The sequence below is a fragment of the Leptopilina heterotoma genome, unplaced genomic scaffold (assembly GCF_015476425.1).
Source record: "Leptopilina heterotoma isolate Lh14 unplaced genomic scaffold, ASM1547642v1 Lhet_121, whole genome shotgun sequence".
Lineage (NCBI taxonomy): Eukaryota > Metazoa > Arthropoda > Insecta > Hymenoptera > Figitidae > Leptopilina > Leptopilina heterotoma.
The window spans coordinates 1,559,513-1,582,425 of NW_025110839.1; the positions used below are offsets into that span (position 1 = coordinate 1,559,513).

General features: G+C 21.6%; 1 protein-coding gene across 3 annotated transcripts in view; it reads left to right on the plus strand.

The window, feature by feature from the left end:
* The window catches only part of LOC122511596 (otoferlin-like), a 53,640-nt gene that overhangs the window by 9,560 nt on the left and 21,167 nt on the right, over positions 1–22,913 (plus strand). For all 3 annotated transcript variants that reach the window (XM_043626955.1, XM_043626961.1, XM_043626971.1), the window contains exons 2-14: positions 1,828–1,886; positions 5,086–5,274; positions 7,516–7,775; positions 9,555–9,819; positions 12,048–12,224; positions 12,366–12,428; positions 12,700–12,784; positions 18,077–18,420; positions 18,586–18,896; positions 19,133–19,376; positions 21,736–21,972; positions 22,136–22,447; positions 22,593–22,745. In XM_043626955.1, the coding sequence (XP_043482890.1) occupies positions 1,828–1,886; positions 5,086–5,274; positions 7,516–7,775; positions 9,555–9,819; positions 12,048–12,224; positions 12,366–12,428; positions 12,700–12,784; positions 18,077–18,420; positions 18,586–18,896; positions 19,133–19,376; positions 21,736–21,972; positions 22,136–22,447; positions 22,593–22,745 (2,699 nt within the window). The remainder of the gene's footprint in view (positions 1–1,827; positions 1,887–5,085; positions 5,275–7,515; positions 7,776–9,554; positions 9,820–12,047; positions 12,225–12,365; positions 12,429–12,699; positions 12,785–18,076; positions 18,421–18,585; positions 18,897–19,132; positions 19,377–21,735; positions 21,973–22,135; positions 22,448–22,592; positions 22,746–22,913) is intronic.

Below are 22,913 nucleotides of genomic sequence, written 5' to 3' on the forward strand. Positions count from 1 at the left end.
AATCTTATTTTTCAGAATTAAAAAAAAAATTTGCGAAAGTTCAATTTTATTAAACAATTTTAAGTATGTATATTTTTTTAAATTAACTAATAAAAATTTTAATTATTAATCTTCGCAGTAAGAAACATGAATACATTAGAATTTAACTCTTTATAATATTCAATTATTAATCAATTATTAAATTAAAATACTTTGAAAATTCTATTTGTTAAAAAGTTTCTAATGAAATTCTTTAACAAATTTAATTACATATTTTCAGTCGAATTGATTTTTTACTATCAAATTAATTATTTTTAACTAACTTAAATTTAGAGAACAGTATAAATACCTATAAAAATATTTCTATTAACTCCATATTTTTTTAAAAATTTATTTACATAATATGTTTGAATTGGTGACTGATTTTTTACTATCAAATTAATTATTTTTAACTAACTTAAATTTAGAGAGCAGTATAAATACCTATAAAAACTGAAATTTAAAAAGTGATTTTTTAAAAACAAATTAAAATAATAAAACTTTTTTAATTTTGGTAAAAAAATTCCCGGTTTGGTATAAAATTCCCGGCTAATTCCCGGTTTTTCCCGTTCAAATAAAATTCCCGGTTATTTCCCGGAATTCCTGGTTAGTAGACACCCTGTTAACAATGCAATTTTAAAATATATTCGTCAAAAAAATTGAGTGAATTCAATTATTTTCAAAAAATAATAAAACTCTTGTGATGAATTCAATTATTTTTATAAATAGTAAAATCCTTTGCAGAAATTCAATTCTTTTCAAAACAATTTTAATAAGATTCCTCGAAAGAATAAAAATTTTCAATTATTAACATAAAATGCATTTATTTTCTAAAATTTTAATAAATTCTTCAGAACAATGCAATTATTTTTATAAATAGTCAAATTCTTCTTCGCAAGAATTCAATTATTTTCAATATAATTTTAATAAAATTCAGTTGCTTTCAAAATTTTTAATTAAAATTATTAAAGAAACTACATTAGTTTAGAAAAAATACAAAGAAATTCTTCAAAAGAATTAATTAGGATTTTTAAAAATTTTAATAAAATTCTTCCCGAGAATTCAGTTATTTTCCTAATTAATAAAATTCTTTGAAAGAATTCTATTATTATCAGATTTTTTGATAAAATTCTTTGCAACAATTCGATGATTTTCAATACATTAATTTTAAAATACGAAAATATTTAAAAAGAAAAATTATAAAAAAGTTAAGAAAAAAATTTCCATAATTTGAACGTTCAAAACATTAAGAACTAAAAAAAAAATAAATTTTCATAAATTGATCAGAAATATTACTATTGTTTTTTATTATTATTTCGCTGCAAGTAATACAATAAAAACCCTCCATAATTCAATTTTTTCTTAACTTTTCCATTTATCTCTGTAAATAATTTTATGGCAAACTTTTTTTTTTATTTGAATAAAGTGTGAAGGTGAAACAATCTTTATTTGTGAGAAAAAAAATGGGGCACACGTTACTATTAATATTTCATCGTTATTTACAAAAGAAGTAACTAGAAATATTGACAAACTGTTTTTTTTACGACTATAATATCTTTTACAGAGACGTGTGTGTGTGTGCGTAATATTGCAACAGGTAGAAAAAGAGAAAGAGAGAGAAAGAGGAATGAAAGTAAATTGCCTGAATTGAGTGTTGATAAAAAGCTCCAGAGTAGTTGAAGTGTAGATAACATGCATGCAATTTTCTTCTTCGTTATTATCCAACTTTAATATTATACATAGGTGTGTGTACCTATACCTATATAATATCCCTATAAACAATTTTCCCTTATCGTTTTCTTTTTTCAGAAGCTCCTTATTATTCTAAAAGCTTAGAGGAAAATGCAGACCTAATTACAGTTGATCAAGTAAGTATTATCTATAATATACATCAGAAAAAAAAGAGGATTTCCTTTTCTCAAACTAATCTCACCTAATAGAGAAAAATTTCCCACAGAATGTAAACATTGAAAATTCCAATTTAAACTGAACGGAAAAATTCCAACATCCCGGAAATCCAATAAAATCTCTAAGGAATTTTTTTTAAGATGACAGTGAAAAATATTTCACCTCCTACAAAAATAGCGAAAAAAGTAGAAATCAGGAATATTTCTCCTTTTTTTTTTTTTTTAAAGAAGAACATCTTCAGACGAATTTACAAAAATTTGACCCTGTGAAAAGAAAAAAAGAATGAATCAAAACAGAGAAATTAATCGAAAATTTATTTAATTTATTAAAAGTTAATAAACTTAAAAATATTTCCAAAATCGGAAAAATTTTTTACTGCCAAATGTATGAATTTTTGAAAAGAAATTTTCTGATTGAAAAATGAGCTATACATTTTTTTGTAATAAAAATGTTTCTTCGGTTCAAAAAATTTTCTTCTTATTGTAAAAAATGCTTTTTTTAAACAATAATGTTTATTTTTTGTAATAAAAATATTTCTTTGATTTGAAAGAGGGTCGAAATATTTTTTTAAAGTAAAAACATCCTTTTTGTAAACAAAAATGTTTCTTTGGAATTTATATTCCAAAGAAACATCATGTTTTTATTTAAAAAACATGATTTTTCTAAACAAAATTTTCTTTGATTCAAAAAATGTTTATTTTTTGCAATAAAAATGTTTCTTTGTTCCAAAAATGTTCTTTTTTTTTGTAAAAACTAATTTTTGCAATCAAAAACTGTTAATTTCTTGTACAAATAAAAAATGAGTCTTTGATTTGCAAGACATTTTTTTTTTTAAGTAAAACATGTTTTTTGTAAACAAAAATGATTCTTTGGTAAAAGAAATGTTTTTATTTAAAAAAACATGTTTTACTTTAAAAAAAAATGTTCTTCGGTTCAAAAAATGTTTCTTTGTTCAAAAATGTTCTTTTTTTTTGTAAAAACCATTTTTTGCAAACAAAAACTGTTAAATTTAATATTTAATCACCGAATGATAAATTCACTTCCTTCAAAAACTGTTAAAATTTCTAGTACAAATAAAAATGTGTTTTTGGTTTGCAAAAAATATTTTTTTTAAGTAAAAACATGCTTTTTGTGAACAGAAATGATTCTTTGGTAAAAGAAATGTTTTTTTTTAAAAACATGGTTTTTCTAAACAAAAATGTTTCTTAAATAAAAAAATTGTTTTTTTTAAACATAGTTTTTCTAAACAAAAATGTTTATTTCTTTTAATACAAATATTTCATTGGTTTAAAAAACGTTTTTTGTTTATGTAAAACACTTTTTTTAAAAAAAATGTTTATTTTTTGTAATAAAAATTATTCTTAGATTGAAAAAATGCTTTTTTTGTGTAAAACAAAATAAATAATATTACAATAAATAAAAGAATAAATTGAAACAAATAAATAAAAAACACTTTTTATTTATTAATAAAAAGCCTACAGTTTGTTCCAAAAAAAGTGCTCGTTCAAAAATTGGCAACTGCTAGCACTAGTTATGAAAAATAAATATTTTTATTACAATAAATAAAAAAATAAATTGAAATGAAAAAATAAAAACACTTTTAGTAAAGAAAAATGTTCAATTTTTGTAATAAAATTTTGAAAGAAATATTTTTTGTAAAAAAAAGTTCAAATTTTGTAATGAAAATAATTCTTTGGTTAAAAAAATGTTTTCAATTTGTGTAAAACGCTTTTTTGTAATTAAAGTGTTATTTTGGTTCAAAAAATGTTGTTTTTGCAATAAAAATTATTCTTAGGTTAAAAAATGGTTTTTTTTGCAATAAAAATGTTTCTTTGGTTCCAAAAATGTTCTTTTTCTATTAACTAATTTTTTTGCACACAAAAATGTTTATTTTTTGTAATAAAAAAGTTCCTTTGATAGGAAAAAATATTTTTTTAAAGTAAACATTTTATTCTAAAAATGTCCTTTTTTGAAAAAAAATCCTTTTTTCACACAAAAATGTTTATTTCTTATAACAAAAATGTTTCTATGGTACGAAAGAAATAGTTTTTTAAATAAAAACATTATTTTTCTAAGCAAAAATGTTTTCTTTGAAATATAAATGTTTCTTTGTTTCAAAAAATATTCTTTTTTGTAGTAAAAAAATGCATTTTTTAACCAAAAATTCTTGTTTTGTATAAAAAGAAACCTTAGAGAAAATATAAAAATAATTTTTATAGAATCTTCTCTATACATGTAGCTATAAAGAAAATTTTCCCAGCGATAGGGCACGGTAAAGGATTATGTCACTAATCGATTTCCTTTCAATTCACTCGATTATTATTTTCAATTAATAATACTTTTTAATTAAAAGACACTTATTTTATTTATCAAAGTCCTCTGGAAATCGAATCGAGATATTTTTATACCTAATCAAAAAAAAAACTTCGAATTACAGAATTTTAATTTTTTTTAAATCTTTATTTCTTTTCTATAATTCATCAAAAAAAAATTTTTTTAATTTAAGAAAAAAACTTCCAATTATAATTTTTTACTGTTATAAATATTATGATATAAAATATTTATTTACATGTAAACATTTTCATATAAAATATTTATTAAAAAGTAAACACTTTCATATGAAATATTTATTAAAATAAACATTTTAACATTTAAAATATAAATATATCAAATATTTGAATGAATAAATATTCATTTAAAATTGTAAAGATAAACAATTAATTTTCAATTAGATAATAAATATATCAATACTCGATGTGTATTATTATATTATAAAGCTTATTAAAGTCTTTGATGTATCATTCATCAAAAAATATTCAATGTGTAATTAAATTTTCAATAAATATAATATGATTGATTTAACACGATTGGAAATTTAATTACGTTTAAAATTCACTTTTTTCTAATATTATTTCTCCATACAATGATAGTACTATTATCACAAATTAATAATAGACTAATTAAAAGCTAATAATTAATTGCTTCATTTAAAAAAGAGAAGAGAAATTTAAAAATGAATTTAAATACACAGTAAAATTTCAATATTTAAACAGAAAATACAATTTTTACTGAAGAACAAAAAAATTAATAAATTAATTAATTAAAAAAAAATTCATATGAAAAATTTTAATTTCCTTTTTTTTATTAATTGCATTTTAGAATTTTACGTGGAATTTGGGAAGACCTGTTGACGAAATTGAAATACTACATCTTGCTGTTATAACACGTAATGTATTGAGACAAGAAAAAACAATAGCGAGATATGGCTTGGTTTTGCAAACTGTCGTCAAAGAAGGTCGGATTCTCATTAGCGATTCCCTGGTGGATCTCAATAACAGACCTCTTCCGGTACGTTTTCAATTATTTAACGAATCAATATTATTGGAATTTTCCACTTTCCCCTTTTCTTTTACTCTCAATCATCAATTGAATAAAAAATAAAATAAAAAATTCAAATTTATAAAGTGTTCTGAATATTTTATTCTTTTAATCCTAAAATCGAAACTAATCTTTTAAACTACAAACTTGGCAGAGAAAAAAAGTTCGTTCCATTATTAAATTATAATTCACCCAAAGTTGTTGCGGACTATTTTCGTGTGATTTTGAATTCTTTTATTATCTAGGAAATAAAAAGAAAAATTTACTTTTTCTTTCAAAATTTAATTTAAATCTTTTCCATTCTAAACATTCTAAAAAGGAATTCAATTATTTCCATAAGAATAAAAAGTATTCACAATATAATTAAAAAATTTTAATAACATTCTTTGGAACAATTAAATTATTTTCAGAAATAATAAAATTCTTCGGACGAAATTAATTATTTCCAATACAATTTTAATAGAATTTTTTTTAAGAATTCAATTACTTTTAATAGTTTTAAAAAATTTCTTTAAAAGAATTAAATTATTTTCAAAAATCTTCATAAAATTCTTTATACGAATTCAATTCTTTTCAATACAATACAATTTTAATTAAATTATTCCATAGAATTAAATTATTTTCACAAATTTTAATAAAATTCTTAGCAGTAATTTAATTATTTCTAATATGTATTATTATTTTAATTAAATTCTTCCAAAGAATTTAATTATTTTTATCTAAATATCAAAGTCTTTCTCAGAAATTCAATTATTTTCAAAAATTTTAATAAAATTTTTAGCATTAATTCAATTATCGTCACGTTAAGAATAAAATTCTTTAAAATAATTTAATTAATTGGATAGAAAATAAAATTCTTCCCAGGATTTATATTATTTTCATATAAATAACAAATTTTTCTCAGAAATTCAATTATTTTCAAAAATAATAAAATATTTGCTGGAATTCAATGATTTTGAAAAATTTTATTAAAAGTTTCTAATGAAAGGATTAAATTATTTTCAAAAATTTTAATAAAAATCTTTGCAATAATTAAATTAGTATTAAATAAGTATTAAAGTTCTTCCCAGTATTTTAATTATTTTTATCTAAATATCTAGGTCTTTCTTTAGGAATTCAATTATTTTCAAAAATTTTAATTAAATTCTTTAAAAGAATTCAATTATTTTTAATAAAATTTTAATAAACTTTCTCAATAGAATTCAATTATTTGGAAACATTTTAATAAAAATTTGTCAAAGAATTCAATTATTTTCAAAAATTTTAATTAAAGTCTTTAAAAGAATTCAAATTTTTATAGAAAATAAAATTCTTTCCAGGATTTAAATATTATTTTCATATAATAACAAAATTTTTCTCAGAAATTCAATTCTTCGCTAGATTCCAAATATTTCTATAATTTATAATAATTATTCTTCAAAGGAAATTGTTTATTTTTAATTGAATTTTAATGACAATATGTGCAAGAATTGAAAATTACAAGGATTCAAAATCACTGAAAACTCTTAAATTTCCAACATTTAAGTTAAAATTTTTTCTATTTTTACATTATAAAATTAAAAATTCAATACTAAATAAAAAATAATAATTATGTTGAAAATGTTCAAAAACCTTCAAGAAAAATATATTTTAAATGTTTATAAAACTAGAAATTTTTTGCAGGTAAATTTTTTTAACAATTTTTTTTACATTTCTGGACTTTTTTTTACGAAATAATCAATTTGTATAAATAATTTAAGCTATTTTCAACAGTAATAAGAATAACAAAATTTTTATTATTTTTATTATTTCTGTACAATTTTATTAAATTATTGCAATTTTTTATTTGTTAAAATAGCCTCTTTTCAGTGCAACTAAGAAATTAAAATTCCAAGTTACATAAATATAGAAAAAAATTTTATTGGAAGTATTTGATGAATATGAATAATTAAACGAATATTGAAAATCATTTCTATAATAAATTTATAAGATTTTTCCAAAAATAATCCGCAACTACTTTGGGTGAAATATAACGAATTGACCGAAAATAAAAAAATTATGTTTTTACAAAAGTGTTCTAAATTTCTTATATTCTTTTAATTCTTAATATAAATCTAATTTTAATCCTTAAACAACAAATATTTTGAATTAAAAATTTGAAAGATAAAAACAGTATATAAAGGAATATTGAAATGAAATGTGAAATCGTTAAATGTTGAAAACAAATTTCAGACTATTGTTTGCTTTGAAGTTCGATATACTGCCCCAAATGAAAGTTGTAGTTCTTACGCACCATCCGAAATACTAGAGGATGAACAGCAAATGTTAATAGATGTTGAGCAAAATATTGCCAATTTGGAGAGAAGTTTAGAACAAACAAATGGCGGTAAAAGAAGAGGATCATTGCAACATGGTGATAAACCCCATAAAAAGGGTTTTATGCAGAGAGGAATATCATTAACAATAGGAGAAAGTTCATCAGAAAGAAAGAGGTAATTATTTCCTAAAAAGTACCTATAAGAAGAATATTCACAATAATTTCAAAAAAAAATATTTCTTTCAGACTCAGTCCATTTTATTTCGATTAAAGTAGTCGCCGACTAATTTTAAAAAATTGTAATTATTCTGCAGGAATAATTTTATGTAATTAGAGTCACAAAATGAAAAGATTTTTTCAAATAAAATTTTCTATTTCTTTTGTAAAATATAAATTTAAAGTCTAAAAACTGTCAGTTTTTAGCCAGTAGAAAATAATTTAAAAGGCATACGCGCGGAACGCGGTATTCCATTTATTATTATTTTGTAAATTAAAAAATTTTATATATCCTCGGAAAGAATTCAATTATTTTCATAAACAAGAAAATTCTTCGCAAGATTAAAATATTTTCATAAATAATAAAATTCTTCGCAATTATTTTTACAAATATTATTTAAATTCGATTATTTTCAAGAATTTTAATATAAATTCAATTATTTTCGACAATTTTAATGAAATTCTTTTTAAAAAATTATTACTTCTAAAATTTTTAATAAAATTTCTTCAAAAAATTCAATTATTTTTAAAAATTCATATAAAATTATTCGAATCAATTCAATTATTTTTACAAATATTATTTAAATTCGATTATTTTCAAGAATTTTAATATAAATTTAATTATTTTCAAAAATTCATATAAAATTATTCGATTCAATTCAATTATTTTTACAAATATTATTTTAATTTGATTATTTTCAAGAATTTTAATATAAATTCAATTATTTTTACAAATATTATTTAAATTCGATTATCTTCAAGAATTTTAATATAAATTCAATTATTTTCGACAATTTTTATGAAATTTTTTTTTTAAAAATCATTACTTTTAAAATTTTTAATAAAATTCCTTCAAAAAATTCATTTATTTTCAAAAATTCATATTGTTTCTTCGAAACAATTCAATTATTTTTAGGAATTGTTAAATTCTCCGCAAGAATTAAATTATTTTTTGTAAATAATAAAATTTCTAGGAAAAAATTCAATTATATTCAAGATAGTTTTAATAAAATTTCTCTAACAGGTTCAATTATTTTTATAAATTGTAATAAAATTTTTCTAAACAATTCAACTGTTCTCAGAAGTTTTTATTAAAATTCTTTGTAAATTTCAATTATTTTCAAATTTTTAATTAGAAAAATAAAAAAAATTAGTGATGAATAAAAAAATTAGTGATGAACTTTCAGTTTTCTTTACAGTTTTGTTTTATTTTCTCATAAAATAAAAAATATGTGTAAAATAAATTTGGCACTTTGCCCATTTTCACGATTTTTAAATCTATCTAACTTCTTTGGAGAAAATCGTAAAAATATGGTATTTTCGGAAATTAGGTTACTTTACTATAATGAACTTTGGGATATTTTATTTATTATTTTATATCTTTAAATGATTATATAAATTTATACATTCTTTAATCATGGCAATAATTTTTGTTATATTTTTGTACTAAATTGTATGCCTTTTAAATTATTTTCTACTGGCAGAAAACTGACAGTTTTCAGACTTTAAAATCATATTTTACAAAAGATAGAAAATTTTGTTTGATAAAACAATATATAGTAGTCGGCTACCACTTCAGTCGAAATAAAATGGATTGGCCCTTCAATTTCCATTTTGAAGAAATAGAGAATTTCTTTCAATTTCCATTTTAAAGAAATAGAGAATGCGCTTACCCCTTTTTCGATTTCCATTTTTTTTTTTGTAAAAAACAAATTAACAATTTTTCTATATTTAACAGAACGTCAGCATTTAAGAATGTAAGGTCTCTAATAAAATTAGGAAAACAAAGACCACCAAGAGACAGATCGTCTGATAGTAATTCAGAATCACGTGAACTTCTCGATAGACAGGATTCAAGTTGCCCAACATCCAATGAACCATCAAGAACAAATTCTCTATCCTCTTTAGATATTAATCCTTCTGATAATGAAAGTCAACTCAGTCTAAACAACGATGAGTCTGAAGATGTATACGTGAAACCTGTAAAAAAACCAAAACCCAAGGTGAATGAAGACGACAATTAAAATTAAATAAAAACTTTAGGTCTCTGAATTTAATTTCATTGTCGCTAAAGGTGAAAAAGAAATCAAAGACTTTAAATTCAAACAGTTCAATATGCACGTCTCGGAACGACTTTAAGGCGCAAAAAAACTGTCGCTTTAGTCGACTTGAGATGCAAAGAAATTCGAAATATGTTGTTTATTTTATTCAGTGTTGTGACAAAAATTTTATTATTCTATTTCCATGACAATTCACTGCTTTTTTAAATTCAATTATTCAAAGTTGGCATAACTTTGTTAAATAAACATTTAAACCCTTATTTTGCTACAAAAATTTTAATCTTTTAAATTTACTCAATTATTTTCTTCAACTTTTCAATAAAATTAGAATAACTTTAATAATTCTGAGGAAAATAATTTTAAAATTAAATATTACATTATTATTAAAATTTTACAGCAATTATTTTTCAAATTTTCAATTAGAATTCTTCAAAAATACGATTACACTTCAAAATAATTTTTAGAAGTAAAAAAAAATAAAATTCTTAAAAATTTTGATTCATTTCAATTAAATTTGGCAACATTTTCAATTGTTTCAATTATTTAAAATTATTTTCGGAAATTTAATTAACTTCAAAAAGTTTTAATTACATTTTTTCAAAAAACAAATTTTTTCGGAATCTCTAAATTAAATTATTCAAAACTTCAATAATTTGTGTGAAACAAATATTTAAAAACTTATTATTTATTTTTACGCAGAGAAATTGAAATTTCAAATAATTTCAATTAAAAACCTTTTGAAATTTAATTATTTATAAAAATTACAACGGCAATTTTTCAAAAATTGAATTAGTTTTTCATTATTTTTGACTAAAATTATTCAAAACTTTAATAATTTTTATAGAAAAATATATTACTAATTTTTTAAAAAAACCATTTAAATATTTTTAAATACTTTTACTTGGTTTAAAATTTTCAAAGAATTCAATTTAAAAACTTTTAAAATTCAATTATTTCTTAAAATTCCTGTTATAATAAAACTAGACAAAATTTCCAATTGTTACAATTTTTTAAAAATAATTTTGATGCAAGTATATTTTTAAAAAATTTTAATTACAATTTTTCAAAAACCTAAGATTTCTCAGTATTTCCAAATTTAGTTTTTCAAATTTCAATAATTGTAAAATAAATATTTCAATACTTCTTATTTTTTATTTGTCCACATGAATTAGAATATTTCAAAAAACTTTCAATGTAAAACTTTTTGAAATTTAATTATTTATTAAAATTTGAACTGCAATCCTTCCAAAATTTAATTACTTTTTAGAATTTTTGAATATTATTCAAAACTTAATTTTTATGAAAACTAACAAATTAATAAATTTTTAAATTTTATATTTAAATATTATTATACTTTTACATTTTTTTTAATTAAAATCTAAGATTTAAAAACTTTTTAAAATTTAATATTTTAATAAGTCTAAAAAGTAGATTTTTTTTAAAAAATCTAATTTATTTCTGTTTAAAAGAATTGAATTTTTAAAAATTATGATAAAAATTGCAAGATTTAATGTTTTAAAAATATTATTTATAATATTTTTTTTTAAATAATTGATTTCATAACATAATTTTTCGATAATTTTAAAAAAGTAATAAATTTTTTCGAGAATTTCAATAAAAAATTTTAAAAATGATTTATTTTTCTAAAATTTTAATAATCATTATAAAAAATAAAATTTTATAAAAAATTTCAATGTAATTATTTTTTGTAGATATTTTATCGATGAATTTTCGCCCAGAAAAAAAATTTCACCTGCAAAAATTTAAATATCTTTGAAAAGTTATTCAAAAATTATTTTTGAACGATTTAACTATAAGTAATATTTTTTATACTATAAATATCGAAATTAATTGCATTTTATACCAAAAAAGTGGTATTTTGTTGTCGTATTTTGATAAGAAAAGTCAAATTTCTTTAATGAATTGAAAAAAGTTGCCTTTTTTGACAACAGTTGGAAAAAGTTCAAAGTCTAAATATGTATGGAAATTTTTAGAGTCCTTGACGAATGGAAATTGTGAAATTTTTGTCACTAAACATCTCGAAGAAATAAGTTTCCAATCCTGAAAGTGTCGAAGAAAACTTCAGGGACCTAAAACAATTAACTAAAACAATTTGATAAAGAGCGAATAAAAAATTATCCAATATTTTTGATTCTTTTTTTTTAATATAGAGCAGTGACACTGGACAGGGGGCATTAAAAGCACAAGATTATCAAGTTTGCATTACAATTATCGAAGCGAGACAATTAGCAGGCCTTAATATGGATCCCATTGTGTGTGTTCAAGTTGGAGATCAACGAAAATATACGAGCGTTAAAGAATCAACGAATTGTCCTTACTATAATGAGGTAAATAAGGAAAATTTCTATTTTTAAAAAGAAGAAATAAACTATTTCACTTCAATTCAAAATTACTCCAGTCAGCTGTATGCAAAATCAATTTTTCTATCGTATTTACATTTCGAGATAATAAATCTTGTTGAATTTCAGTATTTTGTATTCGACTTTCATATGCCGCCTGTAATGCTCTTTGACAAGATCATCACTCTCTCGGTAAGCTATTCTTCCCTTGAATACCAATCTCACACATGTCAAATAAAAAAATAAAATATATCGTGGATATGTAAATTAGGAAGGTATATTGACTCCTCCAACTGTTGCAGATCCAAACATGTTGAAACCCCAGCATGAAAATAAAAATACTTTTTACATATTAAGATAATTCAATATTATAGAAAAAAACGTTTCTTTAAAAATATATTTTTAAAAAATATTCTTCTTTATATATATATATATATATTTAAAAATTACATTTCTATTAAAGGTACAACAATCACGAAACTTATTGCGATCGAATGTGACACTGGGAAGTTTCAAATTAGACGTGGCGACAGTGTGGTCTCAACCAGGTATTACAAATTACTAATTATAGAGTTAAATAAAATTTTTATTTTGGTAATTAAATTAATTAACTTGATTCATTTATTTAATTACCGTATTTACTTCATTTTAACTCAAGTGCAAAATACAGACCTCAAAACGACTTTTAAGGGCATTTGAACCTTGATGACGTTACACTTTGTGCAAAGCATGTGTGACGTCATCAAGGTTCAAATGCCCTTAAGGCACAAAAAAAGTCGCTTTAGTCGATTAAAAACACAGAAAAATCGTTTATTTAATTCAGTGTTGTCACAAAAAATTCATTTTGTATTTCCCTGAAATTCCCCTTCCAGTGATTTCTAAAATCAATTATTCAAAACTTGAATAAATTAAAGAAATCTTTAAATACTTCTAATTTGTTTTTTTTACGGAAAATAAAATTTAAATACTTTTAGTTCTTTCAATTTCAAACCTTCTGAAATTTAATAATTTTTAAAAATTACAACTCCAAAATTCAATTATTTTCTACAATTTTTAACTAAACTTCATCTCAGAATAAATTATTTTTAAAAATTTTCCGAAAGTTCTTCGAGAATGCAATTACTTAAATAGAAAAATTCACAGGGTTGCCACAAAAATTTAATTTTGTTTTTCCGTGATTTCCAGACAAAATTTTGACTTTTTCCCTGACACTAAAGATTCTGATTCACTCTAAAAATTATTAGACACTCAAAAAAATTATTATTACATTTTATTTATTTATTACTTCGAAGAATTTTATTAAAATGTTTTAAAATCCTAATTATATTCTTTTGAAGAATTTTTTTGAATTTTTTTCAAATAATGGAGTTTCTTTAATAATTTTAATTGCAAATTTTCAAAGTATAATTGAATTTTATCAACAATTTCTTTCAATTTTTTAAAATAATCGTGTTTCTTATCATAATTGAAATTCAACATTTAATACTTTAATTGTTGAATTTCATTACAATTTTTTTAGAAATAATTAAATAAATTCTTCTCAGAAATTTTTTACAATTTTCTAAAATAATTTAATTTATTCAATGAATTTCATTAAAATATAGAAAATAATTAACTTCCTTCGAAGAATAAAATTTATTAAAGTTTTTGACAATAATTGAATTCTTTCAAGACATTTGTTTAATTTATTGAATATAATCGATTTTGTTAAAAATTATAATTAATAATTTTACTATTAAAATTTTATTGCAATTATTGATAAAAAATTAAACTCTTTTAAACATTTTTATTAGAGTTTTTGTAAATAATTAAATTCTTTCGAAGAATTTCTTTAAGTTTTTATGAAAATAATATAGTTTTTGGAAAAATTTTAATTGGAATTTTAGAAAATAATTCACGGTTGTCTTCAAGCACTTTTAGGTTTACCTAAAATGAGTCAAAATTGTGCTAACGCAGTTTTATCGGGAATCGGCCCAAGATTCCAAATTTTCATTTCCGAAAATCGTAGCTGATTCTTTTTTCGAAAAAAACCAAAAAAACATATATATATATATATATGGGCAATTCCACGTGAGATTTTAGTCGACGTCTTGAAATCGACCAAAAATATTTCTTTCTATTCTGTATTGAAAAAAACAGATACGTATTTTTTTATTTTTGTTTAATTGTCCAAATTTTAGAGTTATGAATTTTCGAAATTTTGGACTTGTAATTGTAGACCTATATTTAGTAGCTTATAAGTCCGAAAATATTGAGTTTAGGAAAAATTTGTCACAGAATGAAAGTTTTAGTTTTCTTTCGACTTTTAAGAAATGTAAACAAAAAATTTTTTTAAAATTTTTTATTAAAAAAAATTTTTAAAAAATATATGAAAATATATGAAAATATATATATATTTTCATATATTTTTTATTTAAAAAAATTTTTTTTTTATTTAAAAATTTTTTTGTTTTTTTATAAACAAATTAATTTTTTTTAACTTTAGCCCGGATTGTTTTTTATTTTTTTAAAATTTATTTATTCCTTATAATATAGAGAAGATTTTCCAAAAAATCCCGAGGTGGGACTGATGTGTTGAATGAGTTTTAAAACATTTTCAAAAATTACTTGCAATCATCACAGTGGGATTTTTTTTTACAATTAACTTCTAAAATTGTCTATACAGCGTAGATCCTTTAATTTAAAAAAAGAACTCTCAAATAGATTAAAATTATACACTGTAGACAGTTTTAAAAAGTTAATTGTAAAAAAATCCCACTGTGATGCTTGCAAGTGATTTTTGAAAATGTTTTAAAACTCATTCAACACATCAGTCCCACCTCGGGATTTTTTGAAAAATCTTCCATATATTATAAGGAATAAATAAATTTTAAAAAAATAAAAAAAGTCCGGGCTAAAGTTAAAAAAAATTAATTTGTTTATAAAAAAAAAAATTTTTTTAATAAAAAATTTTAAAAAATTAACAAAAAATTTTTTTGTTTACATTTCTTAAAAGTCGAAAGAAAACTAAAAGTATCATTCTTTGACAACTTTTTCCTAAACTGAATAATTTTGGACTTATAAGCTACTAAATATAGGTCTACAATTACAAGTCCAAAATTTCGAAAATTCATAACTCTAAAATTTGGACAATTAAACAAAAATAAAAAAATACGTATCTGTTTTTTTCAATACAGAATAGAAAGAAATATTTTTGGTCGATTTCAAGACGTCGACTAAAATCTCACGTGGAATTGCCCATATATATATATATATATGTTTTTTTGGTTTTTTTCGAAAAAAGAATCAGCTACGATTTTCGGAAATGAAAATTTGGAATCTTGGGCCGATTCCCGATAAAACTGCGTTAGCACAATTTTGACTCATTTTAGGTAAACCTAAAAGTGCTTGAAGACCACCGTGAATTGAATTAAACAAAGATTTTTTTACACAAACTTTTTTAAATAATCGTGTTTGTTAGTAACTTTAATGAAATATTTGATTAATGAAGTTTATTAAAATAATATTGAAAATAATTAAATTCCAGAGAAGAATTTCATTATTTATAAAAAAAATTGAAGTCTTTCAATGAATTTTAATATTTATAAAAATTGAATTGTTTTGAAGAATTTATTTATTAATTGTTGTACTAAAAATAATTGAATTTTTGCAAAGATTTTACTATTTAAGATAATAATTGAATGCTTTCGTGAAATTTTATTAAAATTTTGTTGAAAATAATTGAATTCTTCCAAAAAATATTATTATTTATGAAAATAATTGAATTCTTGCAAAGAATTATACTAAAATTTTTGAAAATATAAACAATAACAATTAACTATGTTAATGTGGAAAAATATATAAATAAATAAGAATTTTAAAAAATTATAATAAAAAAATTCGAAAAATTACTTTTTTCAAAAATATTTTTATATAATTTTTAGAAGCTAATTTTCATTAATTTTCATTTTTAAATTTACACACTTGAAGATTTTTCATTAAAATTTCTGAGAATTCAATTATTTTCAAAATTTGCAATTAAAATTCTGCAAAAGTAGATTTTCAAAAATTGTAATAAAATACTTGGAAAAAATTAAACATTTTCAATTAAATTTTACAAAATTTCAATTATACAAAAATCGTTTAATTATAGGTTCCCTTTTTTAGAATAATTAATTTTTGAAAAAATTGTAACCCTTCAAAATTCAATTACTTTCTACAAATTAGAAATATATTTCTCTCAATTAATTTTTTAAAATAATTTTTCGAAATTTATTCAAGAACTCATTTATTTAAAAAATAAAATACGATTTTTATATTAATTGTAACTGTAACTCGATTTTTTAAAAATGTTACTAACATGAATTTATTTAATATGAAAGATAATTAATTTTTAAAAAATTAGAATAAAAAAATTTGTTCAATAAGTGTTTTATAAATATTAGAAGCTTTTGAAAGATAATATTTTTGAATGACAATTGAATTTTATATTTTGTAAAATTCTTAATAATCTGTAATTTAAATAGTCTGGAAAATTTTCATTCCTTTTTTTTAAGATAAATGAATTAATTTCTTCTCTAAGTCAATGCTTTTTAAAAATTCCATCAAAAATGAAATTTTAAAAACTAAATAATTCATGAAACAATTATTAAAAAAAAATTACAACTTTCACTTTTTATGATGTCTTTTAAAGTTTTTATTTTGAGAAAGAAAAGTCTTTCTGAAAAGATAATTTAAGTTTTTCGATAATCTGATGTTTTTTCGCAATCTTATTTTGGGTAAAATTTCATCTCTTATTTTCTAAACCTGTGACAACCCTGTTTTTGTCAAAATTTATTACAAAAATGTGAATAACAGTTTAACCTAAAAATAAATTTGCAAAAATCGTATCGCTATATTTTTCTATCGTAATACTTGAAAATAGGAATTCTTTTTCAAGAAATGTGCTAAAAAATAGTAGGAACAATAATTTTTAGATCAGTTCGAAGTCTGAATTCGGTACATTGAAATATTTGCAATTTTCTATTTATAAATTAAATATTGAAAATAAATTTCACATAAACGAAAAACACATACCTCACAAGACGTTTCTCTCTCAATTTAATAAATCCATCAACTCCACGTCTCTCTTATTTCTCTATTGTTGCGAATCGTCTTTGAAATTATATTAAAATCTTCATTACTTCTCATATTGATTGAATATAGATTGTGAGTTGATTGAAAATAACACAACAAAGGAATGCTGGATAAATGTAAAATGGCGTCGGCGTTGGCGTCTTTTTGTTATGTACTTTGCAACAAATCATAATTGTCAGAAAATAATAATCGTAGAACATTCGACAAAGTAATATTTTTAACTATTTTCGTTAATAATAACTTATAAATCGTAGATTCTTCAGGATTATTACGATTAAATTCACTAGAAAAGTCTCATTTCACTTCTTCAGGGTTTTCACGCCCAACTTTAGGGTTGGGTAGTTGAAAACAATAAGCAGGGTCTGATCGTTCGTTCCTTTGGAACTTTATGGTACCTTTACAACACTTTTCCGAATCGATCAAGAAATCTGTCCGTAATATTAATTCTGATTGGCTGATCAATTCGATATTACCGCGAATTTAAAATACTTTAAAAAAATTTTAAAAATAGTATAAAATACATTGTGTGATAAGAAATATGTTTAAAAAGTTTAAAATAATTATATTGTCTGAGCAATAAAAATAGTATTGATAGGAAAATCTTTTATTTTTACTTGAAAATGCTGAATTCAAAAATTGTCAACAAATTAGCTTTATGAATTTGTTGCCTTCTATTTACATAACCTCTAAAATGATCGTAATGTAAACAATTTTCATTGTTACAGATCAACAATTTTATCACAAGTGGGCATTATTGACGGATCCTGATGATATAACGAGTGGTCCTAAGGGTTATTTAAAATGTGATATAAGTGTGATTGGAAAAGGTGACAGTGTAAAAATTCCACCTAAAAGTGAAAAGGACGAGGATGATATTGAAGGAAATCTATTGTTACCCGACGGTGTTCCCATTGAAAGGCAAAAGGCAAAATTTATCGTTAAAATTTACAGAGCCGATGGCCTGCCAAAAATGAACAGTAGCATTATGGCAAACGTGAAAAAAGTATTCACCGGCGAAGTAAAGGATCTCGTTGATCCTTATGTACTTGTTTCATTCGCAGGATTAAGTGTAAGGTTATTTTTAATTCAATTTCATGAATTTCATTAATTCATGCAGCTAATACCATAATAATTATAATAACGAAAATAATTAAATCGTAATTATTATATTTTATTATTAATAATTGTTATTCAATGTTTTAAAAGTAATATTGAATTTATGAAACTAATACAGGGCAAGACGTCAGTCAAAAGGCACAGTTACGCTCCGGTTTGGAATGAACAAATTGTGTTTACCGAAATGTTTCCTCCACTTTGTCAGAGAATTAAATTTCAATTATGTGATAACGATCCTTTACACGCTACAGTAATAGGAACGCATTTTGTCGATTTGAAACAAATCAGTAATGATGGTGAGAAGGGATTTTTACCTACGTTTGGACCTGCGTTTCTTCACATGTACGGCAGTATTCGGGATTATAGTTTAATTGATGAACACTCGACACTTAATACTGGTTTGGGAGAAGGAATTTCGTACAGAGCGAGGTAATTCAATATTTATTATTTTTATCATTAAATATTTATCACTAAATATTTAGTTTTAATTATAAATTTCGTTTTTTTTTCTCTTTATTAATTTTTACTTTATACTTTCTATTATATTTTGTTAACCATTTAGTGTCCTTCCTGGACTGCGGGGATGTATCTCGATAAATAAATAAAAAAAAAACAATAGATATTGAAATTCGCATAATTATTAAGTATTAATTTATTTTACACAGGGTGCTAATTGCAATTAGAACTGAAATTACTGACAATGTCGATATTGCCCCCTGTGAAGTCGAGGTTCAACCGGCCGTTCCTGTCAATGAATCGGCTTACGCCAGAAATGAGGAATTTTTTCTGTTCGCCAGTATTATGGACGCTACAATGATTGACAAAAAATTAGGCGATAAACCAATGTATTTTGAAATTTCTATTGGAAATGCTGGGAATGCTCTCGATGGTCATAATGAGAGCTCCAAGGTTTGTGAAAATTCTTATTTTTTTCTATCGTTATTTTTATTTGTTATAAAATTCTTCGCGTGAATTCAATTAATATTTTATGAATAATAAAATATTTCAGAAAAATTCAACTATTTTTATATATAAATAATAAAAGTCTTCGCAGAAATTTGTTTATTTTAAATAAATAATAAATAATAAACTTCGCAGGAATACTATTATTTATATATATGTAAATAATAATATTCTTTGCAGGAATTCAATTATTTTACAATCCACAAGTTTTGAACGTTCAAATGAACGAAATACTTTTTATTAAAAATATTTTCATAAATTGCTGATTGCAATAAAAATTATAACTTTCATTTTATGCTGAGAAACTTTATAATTAATTTTATTCATTGTGACACAAAATTTAAAATATTGTAATAAAAATTTAATTTGAAGAAGAAATAAGCCAATTTCGTCCATTTGAACGTTCAGAACTTTAGGATCATATTACTTTCAATTCTTAAAAAAAATTTAATTATCTATAGATAATAATTACCTATAAAAAATAATTAAATTTTTTTTGAAGAATTTGAAAAACTTTTTTGAAAATAATTTAATTTTTGTGTAGAATTTATTATTTACCTGAAACTAATTGAATTTTAGGAATTCAATTATTTTTATAAATAATAAGATTCTTGGAAAGAATTTAATTAGGTATTTAAAAAAAATTTAATATAAATCTTCTAAATAATCTGTTTGCAATTTAAAGTTAGTGGTTTTCGCTTGCTTTTTGTTTCCTATTTTTTTATAATTTTTCTTTTTAATGTTCTGAATTTTAAAATTAATAAAATCCCAATTTAGTTCTTTGAAGTTAAAAGACCAAGAATTAATTAAACCAAATTGTTGTTAATTAAAAATATTTCTTTTATAATTTTGAATCTGAAATAATTGAATTTTTATAAAGAAATTTATCTAAAGTTGTTAAAATAAGTTAATTTCTTGCGAAAAGTTTAATTACAATCTTTAAAAATATAAGTTAATATTTACTAAAAATTTAATAAAAATTATATTAAAAATATTAAAATTTTTATAAACAGTTTGATCAAAATTTTTGAAAATAATTGAATTTCTGCAAAGAATGTTATAATTGACATTTTTTTAAATAATTGAATTCTTTCGATAAATTTAATTACCATTTTTTAAAATAATTAAATTCTTTAGAGAAATGTTATTTATGAAAATATTGGAAATCTTGGTAAGAATTTTATTAATAAAGTGAATTCTTATAAAAAATTTTCGAAATAATTAAATTTTTGCGCAGAATTTTATTATTTAGGAAAAGAATTAAATTTTGTCAAAGTATTGAATTTAATTTTTATTAATAATCTTATTGAAAATTTTTAAAATAATAAAATTTTAGCGAAGAATTTTGTTAAAATGATTAATTAAATTTCCACGAAAAATTTCATAAATTCTGAAAATAATTGACATCTTGTTAAGAATTCTATTAAAATTTTCGAAAATAATTGCATTTTTTGGAATGTAGGTGAAGCTTACAACGTTTATGATCAACAATGAGTAGAAAAAAATATTTTTTATGCAGAAAATAATATTTTTTTTAAGAAAAATTTTATTTATCAAGTATTTAATCAAGAAACATAGTAAAACATTTTTAAGACGAAAATTTGACTAGAAATATGAATTTTTCTTCTAAATTGTTGACTATAAACATTGTGAACTTCAACAACATTTTTATTTAAATTTTAGTTAAAATACTTTAAAATAATTTAAATTCCTGCGAAAAATTGTACAAATCATGAAAATAATTGAAATCTTGCTAAGAATTTTATTGAAATTTTCGAAAATACCTCACTGAATTTTTTCGAGGAATTTAATTACCTATAATTTTTTTTAAAAGTATTTCAATTCTCATCAAGAATTTAACCAAAATTTTTTAAAATAATTGAATTCCTACACGAAAAATGTTATTAAAGTTTTCTAAAATAATAAATAATTATAATCAATTAGTAAATTAGTTAATAACTGAATATTTTGAAATTTTGAATCCGAAATTATTCCAAAATTGAAATTAATATTTGAAAATAAATTTTTTTATTTTGCGTAATAATAAGAAATGAAATACCACATTTCGCGCGTAATATTTGCTAGTTATTTTTACAAATAATAAAATTCCTTGAAAGAATTTTATTATTTAATTTTATTATTATTATTATTATTAAATTTATTATTTTCGTAAAATGAAAAGCCCAAATTTTAATTTGACAGACTTGTAAAAGAAGATGGATTATCGGTTATTTTTCGATTGAATTCAATTGAATGAAACACTTTTCCTTTTTATTGATTTTTTACGAGTTGAAATTGATGATAGGTTTGTGATATGAGCTCGTCAATGGGTGGCAGCGGAGACGAAGAAGAAGTGCAACAAGTTGTTACTCGTTCTTGTCAAAGTACTACTCCATCGAATAAACCAATGACCCACGATAAGATTTATTATTTTCTTCCATATTGGGACAATAAACCGTGCCTTCATGTTCGAAGTATTTGGCCCGATTACAGACGCAGAATGTACAATAGCAATATTATCAATAAAATTGTAGATAAACTGGTAAGTTTATTCTTAAAACCAAATAATAATAATAGTGAAAAAATTTAATTAATTAGATAATTAAATTAATTAATTCGAAAATTGTTTAATCGAATTAATTCGTAAATTATTTAATTTTAATTAATTAAATTTTTTTATTAAAAAATAATGTTTTCTTTTTCAGGAAGAAGGTCTCTCTGAAGTGCAGGTGCATATTGAGGATTCAACAACTTGCGAGCGTCTCTTGAAAACAGTTTTAGAAGAATTACACAGCAATTGCAATCGATATATCAGTATCAGTAAGTCGAGTACAACAGGTCCTGGTGTAGGAAAAACAAAACTCGACAAAGAGAGGGCAAAATTATGTCAAATGGAAATTGAAAATATGTCAGTTATGGCGAGGAATTTGAAAGCAATCGTTACGAAAAGTAGCTTTAAAGAAAGATTAAAAACAGCTCAGACATATTTGCAGAAACTCAAATTTCTCATTGATGATGTGAGTGAAGAATTTTTTTTCTTCTATTTAAATGTTTTTAATTCTCTTAAACTTAGTCTATGGTAAATTCACAACCAATTTTCTATTTTCTATTTCCATAGTTGAATATTTGAATTTTTGATGAATGCAAATTATAATTTTGTAGCCTCAAGATTCACTACCCGACGTTTTTGTCTGGGTTATAAGTTCAAGAAGACGAGTTGCTTATCATCGAATTCCTGGAAGGGATTTAATTTACTCTATTGTTGACGAAGAATGCGGAAAATATTGTGCCAAGGTTCAAACTATATTTTTAAAGGTAATATGAACCAAAATATATATTTTTGGATTTTGAAACAATATTAAGTATTATAATTTCAGATATTAACTAAAAGTGTTATTATAGTTGTAATATAATAATTATATACTGCAATTATTACAGTGAAGAATGAATGTATGCAAAATAATAAAGAATATGAAAATTTTA